The sequence below is a fragment of the Convolutriloba macropyga genome, chromosome 7 (assembly GCF_964194025.1).
Source record: "Convolutriloba macropyga chromosome 7, txConMacr16.3, whole genome shotgun sequence".
NCBI lineage: Eukaryota > Metazoa > Xenacoelomorpha > Acoela > Convolutidae > Convolutriloba > Convolutriloba macropyga.
The window spans coordinates 15,623,003-15,638,115 of NC_134474.1; the positions used below are offsets into that span (position 1 = coordinate 15,623,003).

Genomic DNA, 15,113 nt, shown 5'->3' on the forward strand with positions numbered 1-15,113 from the left:
CCGTAACTTAACTCTATCTCGGCAATCTTTTTGTTTTCATTGTATTCATTGACGCTAAAGGCGAACGCTAGGCTTTCTCTCATAAAGAGTCAAAATAAGCTACCTCAGAGTTTTAAAACAGTTCGAGCGCCAGGTAGAATCGAGTTCGAGCGCCGGGCAGGGAGACCCAACTGGCGTCCGGATATATAAATTTTCAATTTCAAATCGGTTTCCTTTTTGAAACTGCTTTCATTTTGATATCTAGCTTAGAGATTGTTAACCTGAGAAGTTAGAAAATTTATGATTTTCCTTTACTTCAATGTAACCTTCTATTACCTAATATTACTCACAACCATTCTCAGTCACAAGTTTGCTGAAACCTTTTTGCTACTTTTAATATTCACAATTTAGTCACATGTTCAATTAAGGCCTTTCAAGATTTCACGTTTGAAGGCAGTTTGCTCAACTTTGCGGTCACTTTTGACAATTTAACCGCACATTTCAGCAGTAAAATGGTATCAGTTATAAAGTTTTTAGTTCTAATTTGTTTGTTCAAAACAGGGCAAGCAACCCCTTGGAAGCCAACGATTGAGTTCAGAAATCGCCTTGAACCTTATGCCTGGCAAACTGTTTTGCAAGAAGTTTGGCTACATGCGGACATCCAAAAGGGTCATTACTCTGGGGAGACAGAACTGTCTATCAAGTACACTGGAAATGACGAACTGAGAGAAGTGTACTTTCATTCTAACGTGCAGAAAGTTGAGATCGAGTGGGTTGCATACAGAATTGAAAATCATCATCACGTAAGGATTTTTTATTTTCCTCATAGCGATTGTTTACTCCTGGGCTCAGGTGACAGTGGATCAGTTTTACTTTTATGAGAAAAGCGCCAAAAAGCGCTAAGTAATCCTAATCGCTGAATATAGCAAACGCACCAAATATTGAAAATAGTAAAAATTCGGCAAGGAATGTTTGTTTGGGCAGATTTAGTGCTTTTTGCACAAGGAAGCGGACAATCCTTGGTCGATATGTGAACAGGTATAAAGTTTTTTCAACAATTGTTGACTCATTTTGTACGAAAATTCAGGAGATTTTTCAGCACATCTCTTCCAGAAATTCAGCACTTCCAAATATCCCGAATTCAGCACTTTCAGCACATTCCTGATATAATTTCAGCACATCTCTTACAAAAAACAGCACATTTTTCAACACATTCCTTGCATAAATCCAACGCTTCAAAATTTTCAGGACAATTCTTAACTTCTATAGGCGCTTCAGAAAAAGAATGAATTTCGGTGCTTTCAGTACACTCCTGACATAAAATCAGCAAATTTGTAACCACAATTCAGTGCATCTTGCATCAATTTTCCTGCATAAGTTCAACAATTTCAGCAGAATTTTTGAAAATTTCAGCACGCCAGAAAAAAAAAGAAAATTTCAGTGCGTTCAGTGCGTTCGTTACAAAAAATAGTACGTGCAATTTCACGTCTCACTATTGCTTATAACGCAGTCCTAATCTAATTTACGCTCATTCATCTTTTGCCACTCTGAAAAATCGGTAATCAATCCAAAAGTGCGTTATTTTTTCTAATAATAATGCATACTTCTGGAAAGGAGATCAATTGAAAAGCATCATAGTTTCATCATAGCTAACGGACTTAAAATAATTACACTTAAGCTACCTGGCTTCATTCATTCAAATTATGTTGCAATATACTCCAGCTGTGATACATTATTTATCTTCAGGCTTGACAAAATTTTGAAACCCTTCGTTTTTTTTCCATTTTTTTTGGTTTGGATTGTCATGGTACCAATGCTGTTAAATCTTGCTCCCATTTTGTTTCTCTGTGTACTTCTTCAAAATTTTTAGGAATTTCGAATTTGCCAAGAAACAAACTTTTGAAAAGACTTTTGCTCAATCCATGAAAAAACTCAGTGAAATAACAGTGAAAACTTTAAGTAGAAAGTTTCAACATAATCATCAAAATCAACATAGTAGCAAAATCATATGTCGAAAAAAATTTTAAACAAATTATTCCCTAAATTAATCCACTCGCTCAGCTATGAACTTCAGATAAAGCGCAACGTTCAGGTACCATAAATTGCATAAATTGCAGTGTAATTTTAAAGAGCTCTATCCATGTTTCAAAATTGAACAAAAATGTCAGTAATCACAATTTTTTCAGATTTCCTCTCTCCAATGTCAAACAAACTTATCCAAAACTGAACAAAACTGGAAACATATCACATCTTGTGATAACTTTCTTCATACTGTGAAGTATGAATGGAGCACAATAAATTGAAACTGAGATTTCGGTAAAGAAAATTGCGTTTTATTTGATTTTCATAGGCAAGCTAGACGACAAGTTTAGTGGATGAAAGTTTGAAAATTGTTTTCGAAAAACGATTTTAAATTGGATATGTATTGCCTCAAAATAAAATTTACAAAGATTAGGTTTACCAAGTAAAAATTCAGTTTTTGACGTTATTTTATTTCTATTTTGATAGTTTTCGAAATTTTGTACACTATTGACACCAATGGTTGATGGTATTTGTCTATAAATGGAATTGAAGTAATTCACAGCAGCAGCTTCAAGGTAAAAATGATGAACGAATTTGCTGTCGACGAAAAATTGTCTCAAAAGGTGCCATAAATTTGCGTTTCTTCAAAAGTGAATGCCTTTGTTTTGCGATTAAGGTTAGGGAGAGGGAGAGAGAAATGGAGGAGAAAATGTTAATTTCGAATTAAGATTGCCTTTCTGAGAATTTTGGCGCATCTGGCATGTTAGCTTTGCGAATTGACTTGAATTTCGTTGATGAAAAAGACCAATGGCGTAGGGAAACAATACCTTACAAATTATTGCTCTCATTTGATTACAGATTGTTTCTATATTTTAAAAATTGTATTAAATTTAATTTCAGCTTGCTAAATTATAAGATGTTAACTTATTTTTGATGTTAAAACAATCAATAACAAAATAATCAATCGTTCAAATTGTAGTTTTGCATGGTAAACAGAACCGTTCTTTTTGAAGTTATACTTAGTCAGCAAATTTTTGCACGTTTCTTTTGTTTTTTGACGCAAAGTTATGAAAAGTTATAATTTCAAAATAATTACAATACTTCTCATAAGGAAGATGCAAATAGAAATTGGCCAACTTTTTGTTACGTTAATTTAACACAGCTAAACGTTGTTAAGAGTTTGTTAAATGAGGGCAAGGTCAAGCTGAACAAATTCTAGCTGTGAATCAAATAACCAAAGATTACAAAAAACTGGTCATTCTTTAGCCGAGTTTTTCGTGTTAGTATTTTTGTCAAATTTTCTGAATTTTGAACCAAAACTAAATTTACTTCAAAAATGTAATGAAGTTTAAAAAACATACGCCATTGATGTCCTTTTTAGTGGTCTTGCCTATCCATTATAAGCAACGTTATTTGCTATATACGGCAATACAAATTTCATAATCATCTTCCAAGTTTCACAGTTAACAGAAAAATTCCTAAAAATGTGATATGTTATGTTTGTTCAACTGCGGTTGCGTTTTTTGCGTTCAACGGCAAAAAGAGAGAAAAAACATTTAATAGGTGTTTTAAACATAATGACATTCTTGTAAAATTTAGATGGAGTTCGCGTGTCGCCATTACAAGTTGGTTATACATCACATTAAGAACTGCAATAAAAGAAACTTTAGCTTGCTAAACTATAATTTGTTAGTTACTTTTGATGTTAATACACTCATTGACAAAGTTAACAAACGAGCGAGTTAAATTTTTGCACGGTTGACTTCTCTTTTGTGAAATCATATCTAGTGAACATAAAGTCAGCTGTTTACGTTGTTTTTTGTATCCATCGGAGCATAAACTATGAGAAACTATGAGAAATATTTTAGAAGAATTAGGAAGACCACTAACAGCAAAAATTCAGAAGTTTGCTAGATCTTCGTAATCTAGCAGTAATTTGAATTCCAAATCAAATCGGTTCAGCTTTCCGAAAACCTTGTTGAGTTTGCAATGCACTATTTCGCGTAAAATGAAACATCAAGTTGGCATTCCTTAATTTTTGTGTAGTAATTTTTTTAGGCAACTGTACACAAATTGAAATTAAAGTTTTAAAATAATTTTTACCCCTACGTTTTTTTCCCACTAGTCCTTTCACCTACTTATGAATTTCAGATAAAACCCAACGTTCACTTACCAAAAATGTACTATGTAAAGTCTATGAACTCAATACAAGTTTCACAATAAAAACCAAGTTTTTTAAGATCTGATAATCCTTCAGTATTGTTCAACTATGGCTAACTTTGCTCTTTTGTTAACTCAGAGAGAGAGAGAGAGAGAGAGAGAGAGAGAGAGAGAGAGAAATACATGTGAATGAATTCTGATCTGGTGACCACTTCATGAAATGAGGAACTTGGATTGAGTTCTTTCAGTTTTCTTTGGGTTTGCTACAAGTTAACGTTGCGATTTATCTGAATTTCATGGATAGTTAAAAGACCCAGTGTAGGAGCAAAATAATTGATATATTTGAGCACAAAAGTGTTTCCGAAAGGTGATTTTAAGATTGAGTAATTTTGCTTCTGGTTGGTACTGCTAAACACTGGGGTTGCTAACTTACTTCTGTTAATCAGTGTTTTTTGGTTGAAGGTGTTGACTTTTTGAGTGATTTCGTCACCTTGAATCTTTTGGGTTTGGCGGTCTCTATTTCGACGCTCCAAAACAATTTAGTTTTCCTGAGTGGAAGTTCAAATTTTGACGTGATATTAAAGCATTTTGTGATCAACTTTGGAAGGAAAAAGTTTCTACTGTAGCGCACTTGTCTTTCTATTTAAATGAGATATTAATCAATGAATGTTTACGTGATTGCCATGTCACATCAGAAAAGTATCATAGAAAATAATTAACTAACATCTTTTCTCCTCTTGGCTCTCATATTCCACGCAACTGAAAAGTCAATTTTGAGCAAACAAAAAAGCTAGCCACAATTTGAGAATATTTTCTTTTTCACATGAAACATGGATGGAGTACATCCATGGAGTGTCTGTCGAGGTATTATTGCTTATTATCTTGTTTTGTTAGTAGAACAACAACGCTATTCTAGGGGACCAATGGAGTGAAAATTTTCTTAATTTGATTTAAAAAGTTGTGAATTATGATGTCAAAAGCTCATTTCTTTATCGCGTACTTTCCTAAAAAGATACTAAATCGCAAAAGTATAATAGCATTTCTTAGTTTTAGGAATTAAACATTAAATTTTGGAGACCATTTTACTCCAAATCAGAATCATATGTCGACAAAAAATTTTAAACAACTGATTCTCTAAATTGCACTCGCTCTGCTATGAACTTCAGATAAAGCGCAACGTTCAGGTACGATAAATTGCAGTGTAATTTTAAAGAGCACTATCCATATTTCACAGTTGAAAAAAAGTGTCAGTAATCATAATTTGTTTACATCTCTCTCCAATGTCAAACAAATTTAGCCATAACTGAACAAAACTGGAAAGATATCACATCTTGTCACAACTTTCTTCTTACTGTGAAATAAAATGGAGCACAACAATCTTAAACTGAGATTTCTGGTAAACAAAAAATGTGTTTAATTTAAATTTCATAGGCAAGCAGACGACTAGTTTTTGGGGATGAAGGATTTGAAAATTGTTTTCAAAACATGAGTCTAATTTGGACATGTATTGCCTCAAAATTAAAATTACAAAGCTTAATTTTCTTTAAGTAAAAATTCAGTTTTTGACGTAATTTTATTCCGTTTTTGATACTTTTCGAAAGTTTGTATATAATTGACACCCATGGTTGATTGTCTTTGCCTATAATTGGAAATGAAGTAGTTTTGAACAGCGGTGGCTTCAAAGTAAAAAAAAAGATGAACTAATTAGGCTGGTGCCGAAAAGTTGTCTCAAAAGGAGCGATAATTTTGCGTTTCTTCAAAAGAGAATGCGTTTGTTTTAGCGATTAAGAATAGGTAGAGGGAGAAAGAAATGTCATTGTTTCAGAACTGAAAAAAAGGGTCAAAAATTACAATTTTTTCACATCTCTTCTCTCAAATGTCAAACAAACTTAACCATAATTGAATAAAACTCGAAACATATCACATTTTGTAACAACTGTTTGGTATGGGTTTCCGCAAGCGGAATAAAAAGCGTTTTTAACTAAGTAGAAAAATTAATTTCTCAAAATGAGAGAATAACAAGAGTGATATTTTAGAGTAGAATTTAGAGATTTACAGGAGAGGTCTGATTAGTAGATCAAGATGGTGATTTGTTTTTGGGGATGAAAAAAGGCTCAAAACCAGCTGTATATATACCCATTATCAGTGCGAGAAAGTCAAGATACAAAACTAATCTTAGTACCATGATTTACAGTGGGGTCGCGAAGTTTACCCCTTATGGTTTGCTTCTGCAATTTTCTCAGAAATCAGTAGCAGGGGGTACCATAGACGGTATGAATTTACACTTTTCTAAGAGTTCGTTCACATTTCCGGTGGTATCATAATCATTCAATACATGCTGGGAAGGTTTTACATCAAATAATCTTACCGTTAAATTATGTAAAATTAGTTAACGATCCCACTCAGACTTGAGCTGATTGCGTAGAGACTGTTCCCATCATAACAGTTCTGAATGTTTCCACTTTCGATACGGATAAAGATTTCGTAAAGATGTCGGCTGCCATTTTTCAGTAGGAACGTAATTAATTGAAATAGTCCCATCTTCCGTCTTGTCCCGGATGAGGTAAAATTTTGTCTCAATGTGTTTGCTCCTCTTGTGCATGACTCGGTTTTGGCACAATTTAATACAACTCTGGTTGTCCTCTCCAATTGCTATTGGATGTTTCTGTTGGATGCCGAAATCCTTCGGAAGTTGTTTCAGATACAATGCTTCTTGAACTGCTGCTGTCATGCCCTGATATTCTGCTTCTGATGAAGAAAGAGCAACTGTGGCCAGCTTATTGACACCCCAACTGAGTGCTGCGCCACGTCAGTTGAGCTTGAAGTAGTAGCTTGTTGTTGTTTCTCTGTCTTTCACGTCACCAGACCAGTCTGCATCACTTTCCCCACTAAATCATAACAAGCTTCTTTTGTGTAAGTAAGTTTTAAACCTTTTGAACCTTGAAGATATCCCAGAGGTCTTTTTCCGCACATCCAGTATTGATTGGTAGGTGCATTCATATGTCTGAACAGAATATTGACTGTGAACATGATGTCTGGCCTCGTCTGTTTGGCCTGATACAGAAGTGATCCAACCAAGTTTCTGTAGATCCTCTGGTCCACTTCTTTGTCTCCGTTCTGTGCTGTCTGACGTTTCCATTTCAAACCAGCTGGAGTTCTTGAGGGTTTGCATTGATCAATTTGAAACCGCTCAAGCATTGTTTTGATGTAGCGTTCGTGGTCGCCGTAACTTTGCTCTCTTCTCGTCTGATTCTTAGACCCAGAAACCAGTGTAATCTCCCTCTGTCTTCCATGTGAAATGTTGCTTCGAGTGCCTTTTGGACATCGGAGATCACTGTAATGCTTTTTGATGCCGCTATGATGTCGTCAACCCAGACCATGATGAAGGTATGACCCTCTGTCTTTGTTCTTGCGAACAAGCAATGGTCATTCCTGCTTCTGGTGAACCCCTGTCTCAGTAGGAAGTTTGCCAGTTCCTTATACCAGTTGTCAGCTGCCTGTTTCAAACCATAAATTGATTTATTCAGTCGGCATACTAACTTCTCCTCATCTGATCTTTGTTTTACAAACTCCTGTGGCCGTTCCAGATACACTTCTTCCTCTAATGGTGAGTGCAGGAAAACCGTCTTATAATCTTACCGTCTTAATAATCTTACCGTAAAATTATGTAAAATTAGTTAACGATCCCACTCAGACTTGAGCTGATTGCGTAGAGACTGTTCCCATCATAACAGTTCTGAATGTTTCCACATTCGATACGGATAAAGATTTCGTAAAGATGTCGGCTGCCATTTTTCAGTAGGAACGTAATTAATTGAAATAGTCCCATCTTCCGTCTTGTCCCGGATGAGGTAAAATTTTGTCTCAATGTGTTTGCTCCTCTTGTGCATGACTCGGTTTTGGCACAATTTAATACAACTCTGGTTGTCCTCTCCAATTGCTATTGGATGTTTCTGTTGGATGCCGAAATCCTTCGGAAGTTGTTTCAGATACAATGCTTCTTGAACTGCTGCTGTCATGCCCTGATATTCTGCTTCTGATGAAGAAAGAGCAACTGTGGCCTGCTTATTGACACCCCAACTGAGTGCTGCGCCACGTCAGTTGAGCTTGAAGTAGTAGCTTGTTGTTGTTTCTCTGTCTTTCACGTCACCAGACCAGTCTGCATCACTTTCCCCACTAAATCATAACAAGCTTCTTTTGTGTAAGTAAGTTTAAAACCTTTTGAACCTTGAAGATATCCCAGAAGTCTTTTTCCGCACATCCAGTATTGATTGGTTGGTGCATTCATATGTCTGGACAGAATATTGACTGTGAACATGATGTCTGGCCTCGTCTGCTTGGCCTGATACAGAAGTGATCCAACCAAGTTTCTGTAGATCCTCTGGTCCACTTCTTTGTCTCCGTTCTGTGCTGTCTGACGTTTCCATTTCAAACCAGCTGGAGTTCTTGAGGGTTTGCATTGATCAATTTGAAACCGCTCAAGCATTGTTTTGATGTAGCGTTCGTGGTCGACCGTAACTTTGCTCTCTTCTCGTCTGATTCTTAGACCCAGAAACCAGTGTAATCTCCCTCTGTCTTCCATGTGAAATGTTGCTTCGAGTGCCTTTTGGACATCGGAGATCACTGTAATGCTTTTTGATGCCGCTATGATGTCGTCAACCCAGACCATGATGAAGGTGTGACCCTCTGTCTTTGTTCTTGCGAACAAGCAATGGTCATTCCTGCTTCTGGTGAACCCCTGTCTCAGTAGGAAGTTTGCCAGTTCCTTATACCAGTTGTCAGCTGCCTGTTTCAAACCATAAATTGATTTATTCAGTCGGCATACTAACTTCTCCTCATCTGATCTTTGTTTTACAAACTCCTGTGGCCGTTCCAGATACACTTCTTCCTCTATTGGTGAGTGCAGGAAAACCGTCTTGACATCAAACTGGTGCATCACGTGGCCCTGCTTCTCTGATAGTTGAAGTAGAGTCCTCAATGTCTCTGGCTTACAGGTAGGCGCAAAAGTCTCAATGTAGTCCAGTCCTTCCACCCCTTTGAAGCCTTTCGCCACATAGCGTGCTTTGTATTTGTCCATTTGACCACTAGGTCCCAATTTTACTTTGTAGACCCATTTGCCAGGTTTGGCGTCCCTGTATGTGGGTGGTCTCACTAGGTTCGAAGTTTCGTTGTCCTGGAGTGCTTTGACCTAGTCCTTCATTGCCCGGTGCCACTGGTCCCAATCGTCACTTTGCTTGGCTTCGTAGACTGTTCTGGGTTCCACATAGTCATCCTCAGTCACAACAATATGGGTCCTGACTTCTCCAAAACATTGCGGAACATTCCTTGCTTGTGACTCTCGTCTGGGCTCTGCCCTGTCCGCTTGCACCATTGCCTCTTCAAAGAAGCCAACTGTCTCCGACTGTGAGAAGTCCTCTGTTTCACTGTCTTCCAGTGACTTCGAGTCTCTGACACTCCCTGTTGTTGCAGTAGATTCTTCATCCAGTGCTGTTTCCTCAACATCTGAGGCATCGCGTTTCATTGTCGTTTCTTGAGTGTTCACGCTCTCTGCGTCATGCCACTCCTCCTTGATTGCAGTAGATGTGCTCTGCTCCTCTTTGTTGCCATAGTCTTGATGACCATCATCTGGGCGCCTGATCCCCAGTTGCTGTGACCCCTCATTTAGTAGGTCGGGCGTCTCTGTGTTGTCAGAGATTGAGCCCACTTCGGACTCCTTGCTGATCACATCTCGAACTGCCACAACCTTTCGTGTGTTGGGTACGTACGCAAGGTATTCATTGTCTCCTTCAGTGCAACCCATAAACTTTCCTTCCAGTGCCTTTGGTTCAAGTTTGCTGACTTCTCTGTCCCGCTTCCTCATGAAGACTGTGCAACCAAAAATAGATAGTTTACTAATTGAAAGCTTAGGTTTTATACCTCGGATCAGCTCTGCTGGGCATTTTTCTTCTCCTCGTCTCACAACCAAGTTTCTGATCCTTGTTCCGTGGAGAATTGCTGCTCCCCACATCATCTTGGGAAGACCCGAAGCATCTTGCCATCTGAAGCAGTGTCCTGTTGCACCTCGCAGCTAACCCATTCCGTTGTGGTGTCTCTGGTATGGTCTTCTCCTGTTGAATGCTTGCATCTATACAGTACATCTCGTCTAAACAGTATATCTAAACAGTATTGGTCTGAGAGAAACACCTTCGCATTGTCTTGTCTCAGCTTCTTGGGCGTCCCACACTGAGAATAAACTTCTAAACTTCTTCAGGCTGACCAGTGCTTCACTCTTTGCCTTAAGCAAGTCCACAAACACAAACTTTGCGTACTTCTGCAAACACAATGCAGAACCGGAACCCTGACAGTGACTCTAATCTGAAAGGTCCCATTACGTCTGTGAACACCCTCTCCAGCTTCTCTTCTGCTTGGGTCTCTGCCACTCTTGGTACTGGAGTCTTTGTGATCTTGGCCAATGCGCACACTTTGCATACTTTTTCGAGTTCCCCCACTGTCTCTGGTGCATTCATGACCACATCCGCTTGATTCAATTGACGCAATTGTCTGTGCCGCTTCCTTGCACTGTAAAGTTTTACTGTAAAAACCACTGTCCACTAGCATGCCTGCTGTCTTCCAGTGGGTACGAGCTGCCCAGTATTCCTCGTCTGGTGAAGCCAATGTTGGACCCATTGCCACTGACTCATGTTTGCCTCCATCTCTTTGTCTCTTGCATGCCCTGTCTAGGTGACCTTTCTCACCACACTTGCTGCATTGTGCTGTCTCCTTCCTCCTGCAGTCCTTGGCAAAGTGTCCAGGGATCCCACACAAAAAGCAGTTTCCTTTCCTGGGTCCCTTCTTGAGGTCAGGCTTTACTGCCAGTGCCACTGAACCACTTTGTCCCTTGTGCCTCTGTGCTGTGCTCTCATTGAAGTCCTGCAGCCTTTTCCTCAACTCTGTAAAGTTCGTTGCCGGGTTAAAGCTTTCATGTATAACAAAACATTCACACTACATTGGCAGACTATTGAGGACCAAGGCGTTGAAGAGGGTTTCTGAGATTGCTTCCCCTGCTTCTTGTAGCCTTATGAGCAACTCCTGTCCTCCGATGAAGAAGCTATCTAAATCCAAAGCATCCTCGAGCTGCAGTCGACCAAAGTCACCAACGTCGGCGTCTCCACACTCTGAAATCTCTCTTGCAAATGCTTCCAAGACTTTGCTCCATCTCTGATGCCGTCATCTACCACACAGTTATGTCTCATCAGCATGAGGGTTGTTGCATCTAGAGTCAGTACCAGATGGCATCACCAATTGTTCCGTTTCTCATGGATGTCTGCAACTTCCTTCTCATATGCATCCTTGAGCACCTTGTGGTTCTTCTTTTCATCATTGCTCGCCCCATTGGCTAGTGGTGCAGGCTCATTGGGTTGCTCCTCTGCCCCATGTAGTGATTTGTAGAGTCCCTTCGTCTGCATCATTGCCACAAATCTTTTGCTCCAGATTGTAAAGTCTTGTGCCTTTCCTGTGTAGGCCAGCGGCTTCACTGTCTGTTGATCCATCTTAGTTTGAGCAGGCAAAACAGTTTCGAAAAGAAAAGGTACTAAGCATAAAAACATTATGACTGTCAACAACAAATTAGTTTTGTTTTTTAAATTAGTTTTATGACTTAGAAAATTGCTGGGCCCTTAACCTGTTGGGTTTTGGGTTTTCGCAAGCGGAAAGAAAGCGTTTATAACTAAGTAGAAAAAATAATTTTTCAAAATGAGAGAAAAGCAAGAATGATATTTTACAGTAGAATTTAGAGATTTACAGGAGAGCTCTAATTATTACATCAAGATGGTGATTTGGTTTTGAGGATGAAAAAAGGCTCAAAAATCAGCTGTATATATACTTATTATCAGTGCGAGAAAGTCAAGATACAAAAATATTCTTAGCACCATTAATTACAGTGGGGGTCGCAAGGGTTACCCAATATGGTTTGCTTCTGCAAATTTCCCGGAAATCAGTTGCAAGGGGCACCATAGATGGTACGCATTTACACTTTTCTAAGAAGTCGTTCACATTTCATGTGTTATCATAGTCATTCAATACATGCTTGGAAGATTTTACATCAAATAATCTCACTCTAAAATTAGTTATCTAGTTTCACCAATTTGAACCGAATATTGATTCTAAGCACCATTTCTTTACGATTGATCTATATAAATTCTCTGATCAAAATCAATTTGATTTTCTCTTTCTAATCTGGTAAGTTAAACTTTCTTTCTATTTCTCACTAAGTTTAAGACTATAGTTTGATCAATATTCTAACAACAACCATCTTCTTACTGTGAGATATGAATGAAGCACAAAAATTTTTAACTAAGATTTTTTATTTAAAAAATGCGTTTTATTTTAATTTCTTAGGCAAGCGAGACGACTAGTTTAGGGGTTCATTGGTTTGAAAATTGTTTTCCTTATATGATTCTAAATTGGATATGTATTACCTCAAAAATTAATTTTTAACTCGTAGAATTAGGCTGTGCTAACTTGCATTTGACGTTTAGTATTTACTGAACGTCAAAATTAATTTTTAAAAGATTGAATACCAAGTAGAAATTTAATTTTTTACCTAATTTTACTCCAATCTTTGATAGGTTTCAAATTTTTGTACACTATTGTCACCCTTGGCTGATGGTCTTTGCCTATAAATGGAATTCATGTAATTCACAGAGCTAACTAACCAGATACTTCAAGGTAAAAAAAGACGAACAAATTTTGTTCTTACCAGAAAGATGTCCCAAATGGTGCAAATTTTTGGGTTTCTTTCAAAATTGAAAGCGTTTGTATTTGCGATTAACGTCAGGGAGATGGCAAAAAATAAAAAAAAATGTTGATTCCGAATTAATTTTGCGTTTCTTTAAAACATGAATGAAGCTCGTCGATATGACATATCTGGCAAAACTTGAGAAATTATAACAAAAAGTATTAATATTGCGTTATTTCTCAGAAGTTTTGAATTGGATTAGAAAAAAAGCATAATGTATAAGTAACTTAGGACTTTGTAGGCGATTTATTCAGCAAATTTTAATTTCGATAATTAATGGCAGTTCTTTCTTACTCCCGACTGAACAAATTTAGGACCTTTAATGAAATTTAAAATTCTCATTATGAAAAGGATGTTAATATCACAATAGGTGATTGATCAACTTGTTTTAACAATAAGGGTTTTTGAGATCTTTCCCATATGATTAGGTTGAAAAATTGATCCTCTGTTTAATTATCGCAGCGTATCAAAAAAGACAAGCAGTAAAAACACTGTTGGTTTTCAAGCCTTCCTCTTCAATCTCTTTCCTGATTCTAACCGAACTGGCTAACGTTGGTTAGTAGAACTAACTTGTATAGTACGGAAGAGTGAACCTGATAGACAATACCACGGACTGCAGTAATAATGGAGTAGCTGAGGGACAATAGATCTAATGGTCTAGTTCATTTTTTGGATACTTGTCTGTTTGGGCTGTGGAGTTAAAAACGACGAGTCTCAATTTATTGTCAAAATTTATTCACTCACAGAGGTTTGGTTGATTTCTTGGTACCACTTAGTTGTATTTAGAGTTTCAAATAATTGCGACAATAGTTAATAAGTTAAAATCAGAGGAAGCTCTGAAGTCATCTTTCTAAATCCTTCATCAGAGAAATCGCTGCCTCCGTAACTATGTTTTAAAAACCTAAAAGTTCCTGGTATAACGTAACCTTTTATTTAACCTGGCATAACCGTTTCTTTTACTAAGCTGAGAGGAGAGTACTTTCATATAAAACATAAAATGCAATCAGTGCTGGTACGCCGTCAGTGAAATTTCAAAAAGGAGAATTTGTCTGAAAGTCACTATTAAAGAAAAATTAAGTTAAAATTACAAACTAAAATTTTTTTAATCAGAATCTCAATAACGAGAACTGACTGCTAGCGCGGAAACATTTCATTGTAGAATCCTAATTTTGTTTTTTTTTTCAATTTGCTCAGAATAAAAGGGCACAATGTCTAATTTTTGTTTCTCGTTTCTGCACGTTTCATTCTCAAAAATTACAAAAAATCACTGACAAGTGTTTCAAAAAACAAGTAGCGCAGCTTTCCAAAATTATTTTTAAAGAAACAATATATTAAAATTACCTCACTGCACAAAAAATTGTATGACAAATGGCATATGAAAAGCAAATAACAAAGCAAATAAACAGTACGGAAATAAGGCGAAGCAGCGAACTCTCAATTGAACGTCGCGGGAGGGCAAGAAGCAAACCACAATGCATTGATTGATGTTTCGCTGGACATTGAAATACGTTATACTTTCCTCTAGGGAGATCCGGAAACTTTTAACGCATTCACACAAAGAGCCATAGCCTTTGAAGCAATTCAAAAAATGAACACCTTATACCTAACAGTGCCGACAGTTTACATACATCAGACGCAAGCTGATGACGACAAATTAGGAGCTAAATTGAAATCATGAACTTGTCAACAAATTCGAGAATGGGAATCAGCGACAAAAAAACTCTGTTGTCTTTTTTATAGTGAAAGATTTTATCGACTCTTCAGTCTACTGATTTTATATACCATGTGTTATCGTGATAATTGAAGTTTATCTCCAGTATTATACTGAGTCAATTATTCTTGCTGAGTTAGGTTAGTCTACTTCGAGCGCAGAAATAAGTCGCTGTGTACATAAAACTCTTTAGGTTGTAAACAGAACCCGCATCGGGTCTTCCCTAATGTGTCAAGTTCCAAATTACGACTTCAGTTCTAATAAATTCTTCAACCAATAGATTCTACTTCTTTAAAAACTCCAACTGTGCATATTTCAAAGTTGACAATCTAGGTAAATTGCTAAAAATTAGTTTTCTGTATGTTAATTCTTTTTTAAAAGTCTCAAATTTTAAGTTGGGACGGTTTCTTGAAGTAGGAAAAAAGACACAAAACTCACTTTTCTTACTGGATGGAAAAGGGGTAA

General features: G+C 37.3%; 1 protein-coding gene across 1 annotated transcript in view; it reads left to right on the forward strand.

The window, feature by feature from the left end:
- The first annotated feature begins 491 nt into the window (after window positions 1-491).
- Window positions 492-15,113, forward strand: part of LOC142342954 (uncharacterized) — a 35,929-nt gene continuing 21,307 nt past the window's right edge. Inside the window, exon 1 of the mRNA XM_075394633.1 lies at window positions 492-782. Within this exon, the coding sequence (XP_075250748.1) occupies window positions 492-782 (291 nt within the window). The remainder of the gene's footprint in view (window positions 783-15,113) is intronic.